The sequence below is a fragment of the Dermochelys coriacea genome, chromosome 2, assembly GCF_009764565.3.
Source record: "Dermochelys coriacea isolate rDerCor1 chromosome 2, rDerCor1.pri.v4, whole genome shotgun sequence".
NCBI lineage: Eukaryota > Metazoa > Chordata > Testudines > Dermochelyidae > Dermochelys > Dermochelys coriacea.
Genome location: NC_050069.1, coordinates 136,964,015 through 136,987,331, shown reverse-complemented (window position 1 = coordinate 136,987,331; position 23,317 = coordinate 136,964,015). Strand labels below are relative to the sequence as shown.

General features: G+C 43.5%; 1 protein-coding gene and 2 long non-coding RNA genes across 4 annotated transcripts in view; 2 read left to right on the top strand and 1 right to left on the bottom strand.

Annotated features, from left to right (window-relative positions):
• Positions 1-23,317, bottom strand: part of MYO10 (myosin X) — a 280,919-nt gene that overhangs the window by 19,811 nt on the left and 237,791 nt on the right. For both annotated transcript variants that reach the window (XM_038390800.2, XM_043508449.1), the window contains exons 25-30: positions 21,215-22,120; positions 18,762-18,885; positions 16,578-16,821; positions 14,172-14,267; positions 6,064-6,157; positions 5,073-5,128 (exon numbers count right to left, since the gene is read on the bottom strand). In XM_038390800.2, the coding sequence (XP_038246728.1) occupies positions 5,073-5,128; positions 6,064-6,157; positions 14,172-14,267; positions 16,578-16,821; positions 18,762-18,885; positions 21,215-22,120 (1,520 nt within the window). The remainder of the gene's footprint in view (positions 1-5,072; positions 5,129-6,063; positions 6,158-14,171; positions 14,268-16,577; positions 16,822-18,761; positions 18,886-21,214; positions 22,121-23,317) is intronic.
• The window catches only part of LOC119851251, a 124,098-nt gene that overhangs the window by 63,087 nt on the left and 37,694 nt on the right, over positions 1-23,317 (top strand). The window lies entirely within an intron of this gene.
• LOC122458812 lies at positions 9,975-23,070 on the top strand. The gene is made up of 3 exons (XR_006279090.1): positions 9,975-9,988; positions 10,285-10,292; positions 22,481-23,070. It is a non-coding gene; the product is annotated as an uncharacterized LOC122458812 (long non-coding RNA).

Genomic DNA, 23,317 nt, shown 5'->3' with positions numbered 1-23,317 from the left:
TAAACTCAACAGCAACAAAAATGAGAGTAGAGAGAGTTCAGGAAGAATTCATAGATTCATAGATACTAAGGTCAGAAGGGACCACTCTGATCATCTAGTCCGACCTCCTGCACAGCGCAGGCCACAGAATGTCACCCACCACTCCTATGAAAAACCTCACCCATGTCTGAGCTATTGAAGTCCTCAAATTCATGGAATGAGCAGCAGTTCAAAGTTTGGGTATGTTACATTTAACCTGATGGTGAACCATTATCAGAGACGGGTGGAGAGGTGGGATTGGATGGAAGTTGAAAGTAGATGAGGGTTGAGAGCATGAAGAAAAGAGAGTGTAGGATAGAGCCTGGTGAAACACCCTCCTGGAAAGCTGGAGAGGACAGACATCCAAAAGATTGGATGAAGATAAGGTCAAAGAGATGGGAAGAGAACCAAGGGAGGACACAATTGCTACTCCTCAGGGAATTCTGCACCACTGTGCATGCACAGAATTCATGTCCCCCATAGATAATACATTCTGCTGGAGAGGCACTTCAGTTACACCTTTCCCTCACCAGGAGCTGCTGTGGCACCAGAGGAGACAGCAGCCAGCTCACAGGCCAGCGCAGCCAGCCACAGAGGGAGAGGAGGCAGAGGGCAGGTGAGGAGGCACAGGATATGGGGAGGAAGGATGGGGTTGCTGGTGGTTCACAGACAGGTTCAGAAGGGCTATTGGAAGGGACAGACTGGGACAGAGGCACAGGAGTGAGTGGTGTAACAGCACTGAGCCAGGGGCTGAATGGGAGGGCGTGCAGGACCACATGGAGATGGGGGGGATGGGGATGGCTGAGTGGGGGTGCAGAGACACATGGGGACGGGGTGCCTGACTGAATGGGAGAGGCTAGGGGTCAGCCAGGATCTGCAGGGGGAGGCTCCCCAACTCCCTAACAATCCCTCTTCTCCCCCCCTCCAAAAAAAACCCCAGTCCATACTTTTCCCACCCATACCCAACAAACCTCCAGGTTCACTCCCAGGCTCCTTCCCAGGAGGAAGGAATTACTTCCCATTCCCTGAGCTCCTCCGTTACCCGTGATTTCCTTAAATGTTTGCACTGCTTCTGAGTGATGTGGGAAATACATTTCTGTATTGTAGTTTAAATGAATTATTACTCAAAGTTCTGTATTAATATGCCTACTAAGAAATCTATTTGTCAAAAAACATTTCCTGAATCTTTTTTGTTGTTTGTATTGTTAGACATACTTGCTGACAGGTATTTTGAAACAAGTGCCCCAAATAATTAAAAATGGCATGATTATATTATTTTGACAAATAAAATATGCAGAATTTTCCAGAATTTTTAAATATTGTGTGCAGAATTTTTTAATTTTTGGAGCAGAATTTCCCCAGGAATAAATTGCGAAAGGCAAGGCAGGACAATCAACCAGGCAGGTGATTAATAACATCAAAAGATCTACTTAGCAAAGTGGTGGAAGGCTATTCTAGAAAATTTATGAGTAAACTTTCAAAGGGATCTCAACCCAGCCTCTTACTTTTGAACCTGCAATTATGAGTACAGCTATCTAATTGGACGACACAAGTGTCCTATCACCCACATCAGGCAGATGTATATATTCTGTGTCTTGCACCTGCTAAATTGAAGATAGTTTTATTTTTTTAAAGCTGGCTCTTGAAACTGAATTAGATAAAGCACTCAACACTGGTACTGAAAGGAACAATCTGTACTGGCAACAGAATTGACCTGCATGTCTACTAATGTTATATATGCCATCATGTGCCAGCAATGCCCCTCTGCCATGTACATTGGCCAAACCGGACAGTCCCTATGTAAAAGAATAAATGGACACAAATCGGACATCAGGAATGGTAACATACAAAAGCCAGTGGGAGAACACTTCAATCTTCCTGGACATTCTATAACAGATTTGAAAGTAGCTATACTTGACCAAAAAAAACTTCAGAAACAGACTTTAAAGAGAAACAGCAGAACTAAAATTCATTTGCAAATGTAACACCTTTAATTTGGGCTTGAATAGGGACTGGGAGTGGCTGGCTCATTACAGAAGCAGCTTTGCCTCTCCTGGAATTGACACCTCCTCATCTATTGTTGGGGGTGGACTACATCCACTCTGATCAAATTGGCCCTGTCAACACTGGTTCTCCACTTGTGAGATAACTCCCTTCTCTTCATATGTCAGTATATTTATGTCTTCATCTGTAACTTTCACTCCATGCATCTGAAGAAGTGAGGTTTTTACCCACGAAAGCTTATACTCAAATCTGTTAGTGCCACCGGACTCCTTGTTGTTTTTGTGGATACAGACTAACACGGCTACCCCCGATACTATATAACCTAATAATTCTTTTCTTTTTCTGATCATTGATTTCTAGGGGATGTAAAAATTGTATTTCTGTGTGATTCTTAACACAGCAAGTGAGAGGATGAGAAGTTTTTTCTTTTTAAGATGGGTCCCACGGGGATGCTGACATGAACACCAGACATGTCCTTAGAACACTTTTTTAATCTAACTACCATCGTGTTTTCAGGCTTTTGCTTTCTTGCATAGCCTTGTTTATAAAGCTTCAGTTCACAACTAAGGTAACTGGGAATGTTCAGACCTTTGTAGGTTGTGATGGGGTTAATAATTTCAGAACAGCTGCTCCAGGCATATTTGTAAATGAGGAGATAGAAAGGAACTGTTATCATTTGCATTTTTGACCTGATAACACTGCAGTGTTGTTTAGGCCCAAGCTAGTATGGGCCAGATTCACAAAAGGACTTAGGCACATAACTGCTACTTTAAGTATCTAAATCCCAGAATCAGGCCTGACTGGGATTCACAAAGGCCTGCTCAGCTGCCCCCAAATCAATAGGCACATAAGCTCACGCGGGGCCTAATTATTTTGCAGTTAAAGTTCCTTAGGTACTTATGTTGCTGCCTCTGAGCATGTGCACTGCAGCCCCATGCCAGGTGTCTGGATATCTGTGCCCCAAAGCAATGCACAAATCTAGAGAAGACAGGTTTTCCTCTGCATAACTTGCCTGCAGGGCCTGATCCAATAAGTGTGCTTAGAGCTCACTTACCAGCGTGGGCCCCTATGGAGAAACCTACACAAAATGTTTGGGGGCAGGACAACTTTCTTCACAACTTTTAGCTAAATGCTTAGGATAATTAAAAACATAATTGGAAAAGCAGAACTCTAACCACCAGCTACAGAGTCATTCTCATGCTTGCTCTCTCTCCTGCCCAATGATTCATTATTTGGCCATAGTGCAGGGGTGGCCAACCTGTGGCTCTGGAACCACATGCGGCTCTTCAGAGGTTAATATGCGGCTCCTTGCATAGGTGCTGACTCTGAGGCTGGAGCTACATGTGCCAACTTTCCACTGCTCAACCCCAGGCCCTGCCCCCACTCCACCCCTTACCTAAGGCTACTGCCCCTTCCTGCCCCATTCCCCTGAGCCTGCTGCACCCTTGCTCCTCCCGACTCCATCCCAGAGCCTCCTGTACACTGAGAAACAGCTGATCACGATGGGCGGGAGGGAGGGGAAGGTGCTGATCAGCAGGGCTGCCAGTGGGCAAGAGGTGCTGTGGGCGGTGGGAGGGCTGATGGAGGCTACTGATATATTATTGTGGCTCCTTGGCAATGTACATCGGTAAATTATGGCCACCTCTGCCATAGTGCAACAGCTTCAATAAGAGACTGAGGGAGCCTCAGATCAGAATATCCCATCACCCAGTGGTTAAAGGCACTTGGCTGAGAGGTAGCAGATTCTTGGCCAAATCCCTTCTCTCACTCAGGTAGATGGGGGACTTGAACCAGGGGTCTCCTACATTCCAGATGAGTAACCTAGCTATTGGGCTCAAAATTATGAGTGAGCTTCTCTGCCTCCTCCTGCTGCTAAAAGAAAAGGAGTACTTGTGGCACCTTAGAGACTAACAAATTTATTAGAGCATAAGCTTTCGTGAGCTACAGCTCACTTGATCGGATGCATCCGATGAAGTGAGCTGTAGCTCACGAAAGCTTATGCTCTAATAAATTTGTTAGTCTCTAAGGTGCCACAAGTACTCCTTTTCTTTTTGCAAATACAGACTAACACGGCTGCTACTCTGAAACTCCTCCTGCTGCTGTTGCTCTCCCCCCTTCCCCCCGCCCAAATTGGCACAGGCACCTAAGCCTGAGAGGTTTGCAGCTGAGAATCCCAAGTAGAGGGAAGTTCCTCCCTGCAGCCGAGACTTAGGCACCTATCTCCAAGAGAGGGATGGGGCTTAGTGCACATCCCATAGGTTGGCATCTCCTATTGGCTAGTTTAGATGAAGAACCTCTTAGCATGCTGGCTTTTGTGAATCCCATTCTAGGGAGCCTAGGCGCTGAACTCCGGCATTATGAATCTCTGTGGTTTTCTAGGTGACAAAAGTTAGCCATGCTTAAATTTCTTAGTGAACCTAGCCCTATTTCCAACATAATATCAGTTTTTTCCTCCTCTGTTATGCACTGTTATTCGAAGTGAAGTACATCCAGGCCAGAGTTCTGGGGTTGCAATAAATCATTTCTAACATTTCAATCAATGTTTTCCAAAAACATTCTGCTCTAACTGTATGTGTCATCCAAATAATTTTCTTATTAGAACATAACCTCCAAGGAAAAGGGAAATACAAGAGATCCATAACAAAATGCAAAGGCGTTTTCTTGGTAAGGGTAGATAAAAATCCTACTTTTTACAGTAATTTAAAACAAGAAACCTTGTTCTTTAAAAGCAGTTTGTATAAATAAAAACTCATTATTGTTCCTCTCCTACTTTCAGGCCTCTTGAGAAACAAGACTGCTGATTGATGCACATGTTGACCTAAACAAGAGAGACGTTTGTGCCAGGCAAGTCAGCAGAAACCACACTAGAACCGATGCAGATCCTTCTCCACCCACTCATACATTAATGTTGGAAAATCTCAATTTTGGCATGATCAAAAAGGAAAGGCAGTAAAATAGTTTCATGTGCAAAATATGGAGATCAGTGTAAAATATGTAAAATTTTGAAAGAGGAAACATCAACCCCAGCCAAAAATGTCAGTGGAACTTACCTATCTGGGTTGTCAGAAGCACACACAGAATCAATCAGCCCAACATCCAGTGTGCCCTATGCATCAAAAACCCAATCAAAAAAGAGGAAGACATTTTAATATCACTAGAATATATTATTAAATCCATTACTTCTAGGTATAAGCAAAACTGGGAATTACTTTGCATTCTTTGGTTATGCAAAACTATATAGATCTAGGTGCCAGTTTCTTCTAAACACTAAAATTTAGGGGAAAGGGTAAAAGGGTTTCCGATAAACAGATCAGCTTTAGTTGCATTCACTGCAAAGCAAGTTCAAAAACAACTTCTATTTTTCTGAGTTTTACAACTCAATTGCAATTTTGACCTAATTTACAATACCCTCAAGAACTTACTACCACACAGTATAGAACTTTGGGAAGCCAACATCAAAAAGAAATCTAGATTTTTAATTTCCTTTGTTTCCTTGTTAGCACTATCTAAACTGAATGAGTTATATCTGCCCCCCAGATATATGTTCTGTAAAAATAACCAACGGAAATGTTCCAATATTTTAACAAATAGTTGTATTTTTTAATTTAATCAAACAAGTATGCCTTTCCAGTACTTTACCCAAGTACTGCCCTACTGTTTTGGAGCATGAAAATTTAATAGGGAAACTGACTAGAAAAAAAGTGAAACCAACTAATAATTTTCTTTGCTCAAGGACAGTGAAATGAAAAAATAAATAAGAAAAACAAGAGACTATAAATAGTAAAAAGGAAATTTAGATTAATAAAAGAAATGTTAACCTCTAGATATTGGCTTTAACTCCCTGGGGCAGGATTCATCTTCTCATTATGTGTGAGTGCAAAGTGCCTAACACAATGCCTCTAGCCACTACCACAAATATGTTTGTAATATACACAAAGAAATTTGTGCCAGATTGTCAGAGGTGGTCAGCCCCTATCACAATCAGGCACTTTGTTTTCTAAAAATATATGCTTCTTAATCTGCCTTTAAATTTTGACTCACCACAGCATTCTGTGGGTTTGCCTGCTCATCATGCATCTCCTGGATCTCCTGTTCTGTGGAAGCATTGACTTGACTCAGCACACTGAACCACTGGCTGCAAGAGAGAAAGGCAAACACCAGCATGACAAAAGGCTCACACCCAAGAAACCTCTTTATCACATTTGTGGCCTGTAGAAAAGCAACAGGTTCTACAGGTTTCCTGAACTGCCTCAGAAAGGATCTCTGTTCTCAGCACTCAAAAAAACCCAGCAAGCCTCTGTGCAGTCAGTTCAAATAATGACAGAATCCCAGAAGAAATAACCAGAATATCCTTGAATACCCCCTCCCCCGCAAAATATTTTTCCTAGATGTCCAATACCAACCCCCTTTACACCATTCCATTTGAAGATAAATACCTTGTGTTAACAAAGAATATCTCTAAAGAACTGACTGTAATCCACTGAAGCCCTTCTATGACCTGGATGTACCCAAACATATAGCAAACAGTTTAGCTGGAATAGATACATTAGTAATCTGCACATTTTTTTGTTTGTTTTAAAACATTGGATGTTCACACCTCCTGCTGTACTAATGTTATGATTGGACATTTCTTATTACTATACACCTGAAAAGGTGCGTGTTTATATAATCTCGTATTTAAATCCTCTATGCATGTGGCAAGGAAAGGGGAAGGACAAAAAGAACTCCCCACACATTCCTTTTGTCTGTAGTCAGGAGCAAAGCAAAAATCAGTCTGCGCTAGGCTGCTTTGGAAGGAAGCCCTGAAGATGGGCCAGTATCAATTTATTCCAATCCAGTAGTCAGGTATCCTGAAATAGCTGGCAGGTGGTGGAGCAGGAGTTGCTATTCCAACTGTAATCCTGAGTACCAACTACAGAAGGGCTAAACTTCAGCCACGTGGTCTGCCTTTGGGATATATTTCATCTACTTTTGGTCCCTGTAGAGTTAGAACCCGATTACCTTGTGCAATCCCACTGAAATATGAGCACCGAACTTGGCCAGTTATGCAGGTTTCCTGAACTTCATTCTTTGAGATATTAACTTGCCATTCTAAAGATACTTACCCTAGGGCCAAGTTTCAAAGGGCCTCATCCCAGCCTCTAAAACTGCATCTTCACACTTTTTGCAACTGCAGTTTTTCAGGTGCAGAAGTTGTGTATACATGAACATTTTCTATGCAAAACTGTGGATTTAAGTTTAGAGGCCTCTTTGAAACAATTGCCTACATTCATGGATCCTCTGCCCACACATACGTAATTGAAAACTGTGGTGTTTAGGAAATGCCAGGTTTCCACATCCATACACATCTGGAAACTGGACTCCTGATAACAGTTCTAGACAGACTAAGTTGTTAAAACAGCATCACAACAGCCAGGGGTTTAGTAGCCTGCCTAACTCCTTCCACAAAGGTAACATTTTAATTAGTAGCAGCTATAAAAACTTCAGTATTTAGGAAATGGGAGTGAACAAGAGTGCTGGTTCTGATCCAGAGCCTATGGCAGTAGGAAAGAAGCTGAGAATAGGGTTATGGTCCTTTATGTACCTCTGGAAGAAAAATCTGGATCCACATTGGACACTGTTTTCCAGCTGGCTCTGTACCTGCATCCTGAAGGTGCAGGTGCCCTAGCAATGGAGATTGGCAGGGGCAATTCTTGAAGGAGAGCAGCCAAGTTTCAGGTGAAACCATTCAAACCTAGGAAATGTCTCACATGGTTTCCACTCATGGTCATAAATTAGCCCTGGATTACTCAAAACCCACGTTCATCAAAAGTTGCACAACCCTTTTCCTGAACTTGGCCTGAAACTTAGGTTTGTGACAAAATCTGAAAGCAGGCAAAATGGTTTCATTATGGACGCCTGGCCCAGTTCTAACCCAGTGTCTAGTAGCTCTCAAACAGCTCCCCAGTCAGTGCTCAGAATGACACAGATTCCAGAGAGCATCACTTCCAGCCCTCCCTTGCTGGAGGGAGTATTAACATGAGAAGAGCCCCTCTGAAGAGGGAGGGAGGGATAGGTTCAACTCTTAAAGGATCCTAAACCCAAAGTATTCCTTCAGATTATAAACAGTGATTCATCTTTCCTTTCCTTTCCAGATTCTGACCCACAGGTATTTTATTTAAAATTCAGTATATTAAATAAATCATATCAAAGAAGCCAGACCTCACAGTATAAGCCACCTACAAACCTTGTATTATACAACAGCTAGCATGGGCACGTAATAGTATTTTTAAAAAAAGTGATCAAAAAGTTTAACTTCAAGTACAAGTAGTGTACATATTTTCCTAAAATATTTTTTTAAAATTACATAGTTAAAAGTGAATGAAAACCCTGCATTTAGTTGAAAGGAAAATGGCACTTGGCTCTGCAAGTTAATGATTGGGTCTCAGAGGATCAGCAGGTTTCTTCTGCTAACCCCCAAACTGTTTGTTTGCATGCATGTGTCCCTTTTCCTCACACCAGAACAATGCAAGGAAAACAATAAGTACAAAATTTGTGGCATTTCCATCCCATGTGTGAGATTAACCTGCATAGGGAACAACACAGACCTCAGACCATTTCATTCAATGTAATCAGAATTAGCAAACAGATTCTTCTAAATTAGTTTTGGACCTGCTTTTCAGCAGTGCTGAACATTCAGAGCTCTCTTGACTTCAGCACCTCTGAAAATCTTTACACATCTCCCACTGGAACCAAGATATTTTAGAACAATTGTGTTCTGTGGAAACAGAAACAGGGAAAACGCCAGCAGGTAAAGTAACCTGAATGTGTGTGGTGTGTATACTAAACGAACACTAAACTAAAGTCACTGTCTCTTCCTATAAGAGAAGGAGTACTTGTGGCACCTTAGAGACTAACAAATTTATTAGAGCATAAGCTTTCGTGAGCTACAGCTCACTTCATCGGATGCATTTGGTGGAAAAAACAGAGGAGAGATTTATATACACACACACAGAGAACATGAAACAATGGGTTTATCATACACACTGTAAGGAGAGTGATCACTTAAGATAAGCCATCACCAGCAAGGGGGGGGGGCAAACCTTTCACAGTGACAAGCAAGGTAGGCTAATTCCAGCAGTTAACAAGAATATCAGAAAAAGAAAAGGAGTACTTGTGGCACCTTAGAGACTAACAAATTTATTAGAGCATAAGCTTTCGTGAGCTACAGCTCACTTCAAGTGAGCTGTAGCTCACGAAAGCTTATGCTCTAATAAATTTGTTAGTCTCTAAGGTGCCACAAGTACTCCTTTTCTTTTTGCGAATACAGACTAACACGGCTGCTACTCTGAAAAGAATATCAGAGGAACAGTGGGGGGTGGGGTGGGGGGGAGAAATACCATGGGGAAATAGTTTTACTTTGTGTAATGACTCATCCATTCCCAGTCTCTATTCAAGCCTAAGTTAATTGTATCCAGTTTGCAAATTAATTCCAATTCAGCAGTCTCTCGTTGGAGTCTGTTTTTGAAGCTTTTTTGTTGAAGGATAGCCACTCTTAGGTCTGTAATCGAGTGACCAGAGAGATTGAAGTGTTCTCCAACTGGTTTTTGAATGTTATAATTCTAGACGTCTGATTTGTGTCCATTCATTCTTTTACGTAGAGACTGTCCAGTTTGGCCAATGTACATGGCAGAGGGGCATTGCTGGCACATGATGGCATATATCACATTGGTAGATGCGCAGGTGAACGAGCCTCTGATAGTGTGGCTGATGTGATTAGGCCCTATGATGGTATCCCCTGAATAGATATGTGGACCGTGTTGGCAACGGGCTTTGTTGCAAGGATAGGTTCCTGGGTTAGTGGTTCTGTTGTGTGGTGTGTGGTTGCTGGTGAGTATTTGCTTCAGATTGGGGGGCTGTCTGTAAGCAAGGACTGGCCTGTCTCCCAAGATCTGTGAGAGTGATGGGTCATCCTTCAGGATGGGTTGTAGATCCTTCATGATGCGTTGGAGAGGTTTTAGTTCAGGGCTGAAGGTGATGGCTAGTGGCGTTCTGTTATTTTCTTTGTTGGGCCTGTCCTGTAGTAGGTGACTTCTGGGTACTCTTCTGGCTCTGTCAATCTGTTTCTTCACTTCAGCAGATGGCTATTGTAGTTGTAGGAATGCATGATAGAGATCTTGTAGGTGTTTGTCTCTATCTGAGGGGTTGGAGCAAATGCGGTTATATCGTAGAGCTTGGCTGTAGACAATGGATCGAGTGGTATGATCTGGATGAAAGCTAGAGGCATGTAGGTAGGAATAGCGGTCAGTAGGTTTCCGATATAGGGTGGTGTTTATGTGACCATTGCTTATTAGCACCGTAGTGTCCAGGAAGTGGATCTCTTGTGTGGACTGGTCCAGGCTGAGGTTGATGGTGGGATGGAAATTGTTGAAATCATGGTGGAATTCCTCAAGAGCTTCTTTTCCATGGGTCCAGATGATGAAGATGTCATCAATGTAGCGCAAGTAGAGTAGGGGCATTAGGGGACGAGAGCTGAGGAAGCGTTGTTCTAAGTCAGCTATAAAAATGTTGGCATACTGTGGGGCCATGCGGGTACCCATCGCAGTGCCGCTGATTTGAAGGTATACATTGTCCCCAAATGTGAAATAGTTATGGGTGAGGACAAAGTCACAAAGTTCAGCCACCAGGTTAGCCGTGACAGTATCGGGGATACTGTTCCTGACGGCTTGTAGTCCATCTTTGTGTGGAATACTCACCAGCAACCACACACCACACAACAGAACCACTAACCAGGAACCTATCCTTGCAACAAAGCCCGTTGCCAACACTGTCCACATATCTATTCAGGGGATACCATCATAGGGCCTAATCACATCAGCCACACTATCAGAGGCTCGTTCACCTGCGCATCTACCAATGTGATATATGCCATCATGTGCCAGCAATGCCCCTCTGCCATGTACATTGGCCAAACTGGACAGTCTCTACGTAAAAGAATGAATGGACACAAATCAGACGTCTAGAATTATAACATTCAAAAACCAGTTGGAGAACACTTCAATCTCTCTGGTCACTCGATCACAGACCTAAGAGTGGCTATCCTTCAACAAAAAAGCTTCAAAAACAGACTCCAACGAGAGACTGCTGAATTGGAATTAATTTGCAAACTGGATACAATTAACTTAGGCTTGAATAGAGACTGGGAATGGATGAGTCATTACACAAAGTAAAACTATTTCCCCATGGTATTTCTCCCCCCCACCCCACCCCCCCTGTTCCTCTGATATTCTTGTTAACTGCTGGAATTAGCCTACCTTGCTTGTCACTGTGAAAGGTTTTCTTCCCCCCCTCCCCCCCCGCTGCTGGTGATGGCTTATCTTAAGTAATCACTCTCCTTACAGTATGATAAAGCCATTGTTTCATGTTCTCTGTGTGTGTATATAAATCTCTCCTCTGTTTTTTCCACCAGATGCATCCGATGAAGTGAGCTGTAGCTCACGAGAGCTTATGCTCAAATAAATTTGTTAGTCTCTAAGGTGCCACAAGTACTCCTTTTCTTTTTGCGAATACAGACTAACACGGCTGCTATTCTGAAACCTGTCTCTTCCTATGTTTTGGAAAAAGGTAGAGATACGTGACTGAGAACATGAAAGCCCTTAAACTCTGGTAATTTCTTGTTGGCTTCTCAATAGAGCAGTTTGCCAGAGAGTAGAGTAGTTCAAACAGACAAAAGTAACTAACTGGATCTTTATACTTGTGAGGCAGTTGGAGATTGCAGCAACCAGAGGCTGCCAATGGCAGCATGGTACAGAAAAGAGCCACATCAATAGTGCTGTGATAACCAGGATTCGACCATGTGTCGCTTCCCAGCCTGCTCATAGTCATAAATATGTTACTGTATCTTATGATAAATCTCTCAAATTAATAATGGAAAGTTTACAAATGGATTCAGATTATAATTTTAAGGAAGATTTAGCAGCTCATTTTAATTTCAAAAGAGATCACTGAATTAACTGTGCTGTTATAGCCTAATAAAAGTAGCCCTTTAAAGTATGAATAAGAAGAACTGCAATCGGAAGATGTCAAGGCCCTTTACTAACTTTAATTAATTTATATTCAATACCCCTGTGATGGAGGGAAGCATTATTCCCATTTTACAAATGAGAAAAAAGAGTAATAGAAATGTTAAGGGTTAAATCCACAAAGGGGACTTAAGCTCAGTGTTGAAACACCTGACTTTTAGATGCCCTGCTGCCTAATGGAATCTTCAGCCATGAGTTAAGTGCCCAGGCTCCCTATACATTGCCAGGGGAGAGAAAGGCAGCTAAGAATAGGATCCACAGAAGCCAGCATGCTGAGTGGGGAGCTGCCTAAGCTAGCCACTAGGAAGTGCCAAGGACGGGGTCTGGGGACCTAAGACCTGCCCCTCAAACATAGTTAGACACCTTGCTCCAGGTTGGAGGGAGGCATCTATCTCTACTTAGGATTCACAGCCCTGAACCCACTTCTGGAGTTAGATGGCTAAGCCAGGTCAGCCTTCTCACATGTGCTCATGAACAAGAGTGCCCCTCTCTCACTTACATAGCCTAGTGGTTAGGGTATTCACTGGGAGGTGGGACATCTGATTTCAAATCCTTGCTCTGCCTGATAAAGAGCAGGTACTTGACTTTGGGTCTCCCCGTACACAGGGGAGTGCCTTGACCAGCAGGCTATAGTGTCCGTCTCTCTCTGGTCCAGTGAACAATTGTTTATACAAAGTGGAACAGCTTCAACAGGAGAGACTGAAGGAGCCACACTACCAACTATCCATGCGCAAGTCCTTGCTCCAACTCAGGCAGACTGGGGATTTGAAGACACTTATGTGGAGTGTGGGAGACCTAACCACTGGGCTATTAAGCATTCTGCGATGATCACACACACCCCAGCTGAAAAACTCCCAATCTGGTCACTCCCAGCTATCTTTTATATGAGGCCCAATTGTGTGGGGTCTGGTCACCCCACATGCAAGATAGGCAGGGAAATGCCTAGTTTGTGAATCCCACCAGGCCTGGCTTAGGCATGAGCTAGGATGCTGCACAGCTCAGTGGGATCAGAACTTAGGTGATATTGCATGTCTCCTGGTAGAAACTTAGGCACCTAGAGAACTTTACTGATTCAGACTTAGGCGTCTACATGGTTAGGTGGCAGGTGAGTGGGGTTATCAGGATCTCAGTGGAGTCTAAATATTGGAATTAGGTACCTAAGTCCCTTATCGATCTAGCACTAAGTAACTTAGATGAGGCCACTGAGTAAAAATACCCACATATCCTCACTTCTCATCCTGGGAGTCCAGCTCAGTGGGCAGTGTAAAATTTAAAAAAAACTTTATTTTCTTACATTTTAATGCTTTTGTTTTTGTAAATGATGTGGTAGGCAAGAAGGATATTGTCACTCAGCCATTGCAGTTAGTTTTTTAAATTCAGATTTTTGGATTTGGAATGTAATAGATCTAGCAGCTTTAGCTTGCTCCTAGCCCATGAGACTATGGTTAGCAATTTTTCCTTGCTGCTGCCAAGGATCCGTATCAGATTCTAAGACCTTTAACAGCTGAGCAGATGGAGATCATGTGCTTTTCTCTAAATACCAGTCTTCTCGTTTGTGAATGTGAGTGCACTCCTCTGAATTACAATGACCATGTGAAATCTCACATATGAAAAGATTTTAAGCTCTAATCCTGCAAAGAGAACAGTGTAGGAGCCTGCCAGACCAGGGCTTTATTTCAGACAGCCTATATTGGATCATATGGATTGCACCAGTTTTTTAAGCAGGTGAAGAAGGGCCTGAGACGCACAAAAAGCAGTGAGAGAAGTGGCCAAAGGAAATCACCCTGTACAGGCAAGAGCACATTAAAGGTTGTCACAGGGAGCAGGCTGGGAAGCGACACATGGCCGAATCCTGGTTATCGCAGCACTGTTGATATGACTCTTTTCTGTAACACACTGCCATTGGCAGCCTCTGGTGGCTGCAATTTCCAACTGCCTCACAAGATCTTTCAAAGGGGATTAAATGCAGTGAGTTTAATACTGCTGGCCAATACCTTCAGAGATTGCATGTAAAAGACTGTCAACACATTGCTGCTGTTTGCAAGAGTTGGAATGATATGGAGATGAAAAGCTTAATGATTCTCTTACCTAGCATCCTCAGGAGAGTCGGCAATCAAGTGGTAGGTCCTGTCGGCCATTACTATATCAATCCCATTTTCTTTACCGGTATTATCAACAATCTCTCTGAAATGGATGCAAATGCCAGAATTAACACTAGAGACATACCCCATGCACGGTGACAATGCCCTTCTAGTGAGCAGCTTTGACACCCTAATATTTCAGAATAATATTTACTTGTTTTACCCTGATTCACTTAAGATGTGTAATGCAGATTCCTGTTACTTAAACATTATCAATTCACCAAAACAATATTTGTCATGGCCATAGTAGCCACTGTCCAAGTTATCCATGTTCAAAGCACTGTGAAGCTTCACTTTTTAAAGTGGCCTTTTTTTCCCCACTTGTCATTTAAAAAATAAATACTTACAACAACAAAGAAAAACCTTACTAATGAGGGGGAAGAGAGCCATCTCTGAAAAAATAACCAGTGTTGAGGAAAAGAAACATAAGATCTTACCCTGACTCCTTAAAATATTCAAGGGGTTGCTGAAGATGCATTTTCAAACGTAATGGCATTTTGTCCGTCAGTTTTTGGGTGCCCAGTTTAAGACACATTAAAGGGCCCTGGTTTCCAGGAAGTGTTGAGCACCCATCTTCTGAAGACCAACCCTTTTGAAGTGCTCAGGTGGCGTGGGGGAAAGGGGTAGGGGAAGACTCCCTGCCTGGCTCCTGGGAAGTGGCAACCCCAGCTCCTAGCTCCATGTGCTGCCTCCGCTCCGCCCCAAGCCCCTGTTCTGCAGCTCCAATTGGCTGGGAACCATGGCCAATGGGAGCTGCGGTGGTGGTTCCTGTGGGCGGAGGCAACACATGCAGCTAGGACCTGAGGGAGGGGAGTTACAGTCACCCTTCCAGGAACCCTCCTCCCACCAGGTAAGCACTGCACGGCACCCCAACCCCTGCCTCTGAGGTTCCCACACCCAAACTCTTGCTGCTGGTGGGCAGGGGGGCCTGAGACTGCCCCAGCCTGGTCTGGGGGCTGCCCAAGCTGCTCAGGTGGCCTCCGGGCCAGGTGCACCAGCCACTGCAGAAGTCAGAGAGGTCACAGAAAGACCCCTGTGACAAACACAGAGCCTTAACCATAACCAATATGGTAGAAGTGAATATCGAATTCAAGAGTAACAGAAGGCTAGTTGTAAGAATCCAAGATCTATATTCATGGATTTACTATGGCAGTAGCTGCCCATTACTACTATTGTGACAGATCTGTACATGCTCAAAGGGCCTGATCCAAAGCCCACTGAAGTCAATGGGAATCCCATTCACTTCAGTAGGCACTGGATCAAGCCAAGAGAGTAGACAGAGAGCAGCCACTTCCACAAAGAAAACTTGACGGAACTTTGATTTAGGTTTAAAATAAGTCAGTAGTAATAGAATACAAATGATAGGCTGTGCTCAAGGCAAGCAGAGAACAGGAACAAGGTGTTGTAACCAATCCTAACATACATTAGCAAAGCCATGTAGGGCACACATTGCCACACAGAACTGAGACTACACAGCACTATCAGTCTTTCATCTTCATACCCACTTAGGAACCCCCCACCCTCAAACCTAAGATGTACTGAAATTTTAGAAGAGAAAGTAAAGACATTTTCATATAGAAAATCTTTTTTTCAAACATGCCTTCAGAGGCTTGGAATTGCGACACACGTGGAACTAACTGTACCTGATAACAGTATATACTCCCACTCCTACATTGTTAAAGTGCTGTGTGGGAGTTTTAGTGACTTGATTCCAATTAAAGTCAATGGCAGGTTGCATAATTAAAGCCCCATACAGTGTTGTGAAAATGTACTGAAAATGTGACTGAAAGCACTTTGATTAATTATAAGAATCTGGTATAGTGCGGAGAGATGGTAGCCTCTCCACAGTTAAGGTTGTAACCAGCTTCCATTATAAAGCTCTCTTTTAACAGCCATATACTTTTAGAAAACTGGTTTGGCCAGTAAATCAGTGCATTTATATTAAAGATAAACGTAAGTGTGGTTACAGGCCTCCCTGAGAAGACATCTGACTGTGACTCACAGTAGATTAAAAATTACTAAGACTAAAGGCTAGACAATACTTCTTTTACCTTCTTCATTCCAGGTCTCCCTGTGGCTGAAGGCTTGACAGCATTTCTCAAACTGTCCAGAATGACTACTGAATAAGTAGGGCTGGGATTTTCAAATGTGCTCAACGTTGGTTTGACTACATTAAGGCCTCAGTCGACTTAAATTGGAATCAAGTTAGGACAGTGCTGAGTACTTTTCTCACACACACATAAACACATATATGAATGCATGGGAGTTGAGGGCACTCAGCACCTTTCAGGATTGAGCCCTGACAGGTGTTTATGTAAAGCTATGTCCAACCAAAATGCACATCTAAACCTACCTAGCTGTTCGGATTTGAATGGTGCCCTTCAGCTTTTCTTCACTGTCATTTTCAAAGTACATGAGCCTGGATTGTCTGAGGACAAACCAGCGTTTCTTCCAGTTTCTTCTGGAAAGCGTAGATGATCCACCCCCCTTTTTGTGCAGCCAGCCCTGTTTGAGAGCTTCCTGCTTGGAACGGAACCACAGAAAGGTCTCGTCTTTCAAGACACACCAGCGTCGCTTCCATGTGTTCATTAAACCGCCTGGCAGAAAAGAGAGAGGATTAGCTTAAAAGGTTACATTAAAATAAACAACAAAAAACATCAGTCTAAAAAATTTAATATCATGAGTATGTCTATCTTGAAGAAACTAACAAATAAGTAACCTTTATTTATAATGAAATCAAGAGACTGAATCAACACTGACAATGGGAAGGTGTTAACCAATCACTGAAGTGACAGTATCGCTGCTTTTCTGTTATGAATCATGAGACTGAAGACCTCATTTTCATATACCCTAAGGCCACCTCACACTGTTCTGGGAATGTAAAACAGCTTTAAAGTGGGTGAACGGTGTAAATGGGCCTTACTGTGAATGAGAATTAGGCCCCTAGTAGATTATCCCAACAAAAGGAATGCTAACACTAGAGTTTAATACATATTCAAACTTACAAAAAACTTCCTTAAACGTTTAAGGTTGCTATGAGCAAATAATACCAAACTCAAAACCACCAGAGCTGGTACAGCTCAGGAAACTGAATTTACCATAGAAACTGTTGCTGATTTAACTATACAAGCACAGCTAAAGCACCATAACTCCCAGAGTGTGGGTGCAGTTATACCTGTATAACTGTGTTTATACCAATATAGCTTAATATGGTTTGGGAAGCAAAATAAGTGATACCAGAACTAATTGCAACCCCACTAGGATTTTATTAATATAACTACATTGGCAAAAAACCCATCCCCCAATCAACAAAGTTACACTAGTAAAACTTTTGAGGGTAGGCCAGGCCACAGCATAAAGCCATTCTGCATACATCACCTTTTCACACATACACACCCACTCACAAATACCTCACCATCTCTATACGAATCAGTCACAGTCATCATGCTGACAGAAACTCAGACAATCTTAACTCTGTCCATTGTAGGATGGCAATGTATCTGGAGGATATTTACTCATTAATTTGGTTGTGATTTATGTCTGACATGCCCTCTGGATGTCTGGTTTTTAACTGGTTTTAAGGATTTATTTTTGGGGGGTGGGTGTATTTTTGTAATATTGGATTTGTGAACGGAATTATGTTGTGATTAGTAAGGAGAGTTGTGTGGTGTTGCATGGTTTGTAGAGTAATTGTCATTGTTGTTAGAGGGGAGAGGAAGAGCAAATTTTTGTGGTTCATGTAAGTTCCCACGTCTTCTTACGTGAGGGCACTACATTGATAAAACTCATATATAGAATAGAATACAACCTATAGGCTGTTGCCACTCATCTGCTGAGAAAACTAAGAACCATAACAAAAAAACTCCTGAATATATTCTTTCCTAAATCTCTTGTGGTGCTTTGTAATATAGCCTTATTTTGGATTACTGATCCTAAGCCCACTGAAAGACTCCTGTTGACTTCAGAGTGGTCTCTGGCACTGGCTCCTAGTACACTGCATGTCAGAATGTTTGTATTTATCTATTTAGATTGGAACGTCTTTGGGGCAGGAACAGTCTCTTCTTTATCTCTGGTACAACCTGGCTTTCTAGGCTGTCTTGCCACTCTATACGACATATCCAATGTTCAGCTGTTCACTAGTCAGTGAAGATGTTACGTGAAATAAATGCGGACTATAAAAGGTAATGAAGTTGAGCTGCTCCGTCCATGTCCCTTTGCAGAAGAGGAACTATCTGCAATCTGCCTTATACAAGACACTGCAGTCAGAGCTTAAGTTGAGAATAAAAAGAAAAGGAGTACCCGTGGCACCTTAGAGACTAACAAATTTATTAGAGCATAAGCTTTCGTGAGCTACAGCTCACTTCATCGGATGCATTGCAAGTTGAGAATGGCTCTCTCCAAGTCATTCTCTCGCCCCTTAATGAAATCATAAAACAGCAAGCAGTACTGAAGTGGAGTTGTAATCCTTAAAACGGGAAAATACTAGAGAGATTTCTGAACATTTTGGTTCTTTAACCAGCTCTGGTCGGCTCTGTACCTTTCATGTATAAAAAGCTGTGGAAGTACGGCAAGCTGACACAACTGTAGACCGAATCCCTCCGGTAGGAAAGTTCGTCATCTGTATCAAACCTGGAGTCAAAGTCTTCTTCACTGTCTTCAAACTGGGGAAGAAAGGTGAAATGAGCAGCCACGAGGCAAGAAGGATAGTGTGTCAAACAAACATTAACTGCCTCTAATATAGGAAGGAGCTTACAGCAGAATGGCTAATGGCTGCAGCATAAAAACATTTTAAGAAAAAGCAAAGTTTAGATTTTTATATAGCAGATTTTTTGAAGTCTGATACCATAACATTTTGTGATGTGTTCTACAACACATGCTCCGTGGTCAGGTATGTATTGCACAACAGAATAATGGGGATGGGTGGGGAGAGGAGAGAAACACACATGGAAGGTTAACCCTACCCACTTCTGAAACAGCTCTTGGAGGATCTTTACCATCTCTATACTCTTCTAGCTGGGAACATAATGTTCCCCATTTTAGTTATTATCCTCATTGATAGTAATCCCCAGGTTGCTCCTGTGAGGAAGGAAAGATGCCGTGGGGACAAAAAAGGGGGGTCAGAATAGACAGTGTTGCTGGGAACAAGGCTCTTTCTTCTCCCAATTTGCATTGTGGGCAGACTTTCAGTCTATTTATCTTCTTTTCCTGGGCTGACAATTTCATTTTGGAGCTGTCAGTCAGGAATACAGGGTGGGATTTTCAAAAACAGCTAAGTGAGTTTGTTGCTTAACTTCTGTTGGCATAACTAACTCACTTAGGCATGTCTGAAATGCCTCCCACTGTGTTGAACAGTGTGGCCCATTCCGGCATCCCGTCTGAAAAAGAAGCCCCCTACCTCGGCTGGAACATTGGCAAAGTCACTGCCTCCTCAGATATTGCCCAGAGCCTGATGGCCCTTCATGAATTTATGCATCTAAATTTAATCCTTACAGTCTAATCCTGAGGAGAACTGAGCTTTCACCATTCCCACTGAAGTCAAAGGAAGCTCAGAGTGCTCAGCAGCTCACACTGTGCACTTGGTTTATAATTAGCCCTACTGTCTATATATAACAAACCTATATAACAGCTTTACTGCTGTTAAAGGGAGTTATCATTTGGAAGGGTGCAACTGGTGTGCGCTACCTCCTCCCACCCCTCAAGGCCTGTATGTAACACTCAATTTAGATGGTTTTCAAAACGGAAAATCTACAGAGTATCCTTAGGTATGGGGTAACTTCCCCTCCTGTCCCCCCCGAGCCCTTAAACATTCAGAGGTTTGTCAAGTTCCTGATCTGGTTTCATACACAGATAACCATGCAGGGGATGGGGGATAGAAGGAGTCTTCAGTCTACACTGTTGAAATGTATCAGGATGAAACATGTAATTGTTCACCCATTCTCTGAGGTGGGAAATTGGTCACCAGGTATCCTAGGCATGGAAAAGTTCCCAAACAGTACCACACGAGCTAATTCCCTAATGTCAGGGAGGGAAAAGGTGCCAGAGTTTATTTCTTCCCTGTAGGAAGAGCCTTCCCCAGAAAAATAAGCTGATGAGAAAACAAACCCCACACAATTAGCCAAAGAAATACCAACTTATTCCTAGGGCAACAGCAGTCAAAACAAGAGTAAAATTAGCTCATTGTATTTTATTGCCTGAAATATAACAATCCAAGATATTTTAATGCTGCTTCTGCCCTCAGAGCCAGTCAATATTTGTATGTTTTCATGGTTGCTCAAACACACTATAGGCTCTAGTCCTTTTATTCTCCCAACCATAAATCTTTTGGGTGTATATTTGGTAGATGAAACCAAGTTCTTTCAAGAGATTTATGGTTGGAAGAATAAAAGGACTGAAAGCCTACAGCGGGTTTGAGAAACGGCCCTGAAGAAGAACCTTCTACAAAGGAGAAAGAAGTGTCCCAAGAATTCACATTCAATAGTATGAACATTTGTTATTATACGATAGTTACTTTTGACAAAGAAAGGTTTTGTGTATTTAGTTTCTCTAGGCTTTTTGCAAACAGTTGATTCAATACTATTCTATCCTGTATATATAGTTGAATTTTCTTATAATGAATTTACTCATCTTCCCCATATAAGAACTGTACTTAGACTGTACTCTAATCCAAGTATGGAACTCCCGATTGAAATTAATGGGAAATTCTGCATCAAAACTGATAGAAGGATATAACCCTCAAACTAGGAATGCAATTCATACATCTAATCTGTCTGTGGATTTCTAGTACACCCATCCCAATAGTATCTAGTTGCCAATAGATAACTATGTCCAAGTTCAGTGTAAGCAAGGTCAAGCTATATATAATGTACGTGCGTATTTATAGGAACAGACACAGCTACTGGATTTGGTACCTCTACCATTCAAGGAAAAATTTAACTACCATTTCTTCTGAATGTATAATGTTAGTGGATAACAAGAAATAAAGGTACTCACAGATGACTGGGCTCCTTCAGAGCTGAACCTGTACGCTCCAGAACTGTTGTACGTCCCTACTGAGCAGCGGTAGTCAGGAGACCACTGGCTACTGTGAGAATTAGAAAAAGTCACGCTGCTGCCAGAAGTGATGGCACCATCTTCATAGTCATCTTGATCATAATCATAGTCCCCATCGGGAGAAATCAGTTCCTCAGAATTTTGGGGTTTGCAGGACACATTTTCTGGCATGCAATATGTGGATTCACCACTCGAAGAGTTGTGGAGACTGAGAGAGTCGTGGCCGGAAGCAATAAGCATGGTGTTGCTAGCAGCAGGACTTGTGGGCACTACTGTGTCATTCATATAAGGATCCTCTTCTGAAGAGTCATCACTAGTTCTAATGCCACTCGTCCTCTGATCTGAATGGCCATGCTCACTTGGATTGGGTGAATCCTTAAACGCATCATCATCAGCTTCAAAGCCCTCGTCCACCTCCTCCTCCTCAGGGTACGGCTGGCTGAAGTTAAAGTTGGGCTTTTCACTGCACACATTCCCAGTCAGTTCATTGAGCTTGGCAGAATAACCACTGCCCACAGAAAGTGACCTCTCGATGTTTCGGACACATTCATCAATCTCATCGAAGTTCAGAGACTCCAGGAATTCTTGAGCTGCTCGGCATGCCTCATCCTCAAGCCGTTTGAGTTCCTCATCTCGGAGTTGCTGCAGCCTCTGCAAGGAAGCCTCTGTCAAGGACAGCTCTTGCTGCTCCTTCATGCGTTGCAAGTCTTCGATCTCTTTCTCCAGGCGCAGGATCTCTTCCACCTGTTTGTTTTCTTTCTGCTTCTCCAGCTCTTGCTTCAGCTCTGCTTCCTTCTGGGCTTTCTGAATGGCTGCCAGTTCCTGCTGTTTCCTCTCCTCTTCAGCCTGCATTCCAAAAAGAAATGCAAGATTCCTTACTTTCTGTTGTTCAAGCTCCATAATCCTTCCATGTTGTTCATTTAAAAGAACCCTTCTCCCTCCATGTAAGAAGATGAAGTGAAAGTGTTTTTACATTTACCCATAGACACTGGAAAGCTCAATTCATGCAAAAGGCTCAATCCTTGTCAGGAACTAAATGAAGTGTGATGTGAAAGACATCCCCATGCAAACTATATCAAGTTTCTTTTGGCTTCACCTGCCAACTTCTGTAATAAGTTTAGTTTAAATGCCCTGAGTGCTTTTTCCTTTTCTTTTCTTTTTTTTTGGTTGGGACAAGAGAGAAATAAACAGGGTGGCAGAAAGCAGGGGCAGCGAGTTATATCTCCACATGGTGCCTTAGCACCAGCAATATTCAGAGCCCAGGGGCCCAGCTCCACCAATATTAGGGGCCGGGTGTCCCCACCGACCCCACCTGCTGCCCCCCCCAAGTATCCCCCAGCCCCCTCTTGCTGCCCCCAGCCCCCCCACGCGCCTCCCCGGACCAGAGCCGAGCGTCCCTGCCTTTGCCTCTTCCGGGCAGCTCCATGCTGCCTCCCTGCAGCAACTGCTGCCACAGGGTCCTAGTGCCCCACATCTCCACTGCCAGGGCACACCAACTCTGAGCCTGCCGTTCCACCTCAGACCCTTCCCTTTTCTGGCGGGACTCTCCACCAGCACAGGGGGCCCCTCTTCCCACAGTCACCGCTCCTGCCCCATGCTGGGCAAGGAGGCAGCCCCATCCCTCACCCCCAGTGAGGCTACAGTCAGGGGCAACAGCCGGGCAGAAGGCGCATGCAGCATCCCCCGGCACCCACCACGGGGGAGGCGAGGGAGATTCCTGGACCTGAGAGGGGCCCTAGGAGCACATGTAGTGACAGTGGTGGGAGTGAGTGTGCTGCTGGAGGGGCGGGAAAGGGGGGCTCCTCCCCCAGAGCTCGCTGCTGCCGGCAGGGAAAGGGCTGGGGAGAGTCCTCCTCTCTGGCCCCTGTCCCGGAGGAGCCTGCCTGCACCGCAAACTTATCCCCAGCCCTGCCCCACCCCAGAGCCCACACCCCCAGCCAGAGCTTTCACCCCCACACTGCACCCTCAACCCTCTACCCTAGCCCTGAGCCTCTCCAACACCCCAAACCCCTTATCCCCAATCCTAGCCAGAGCCCTCATCCC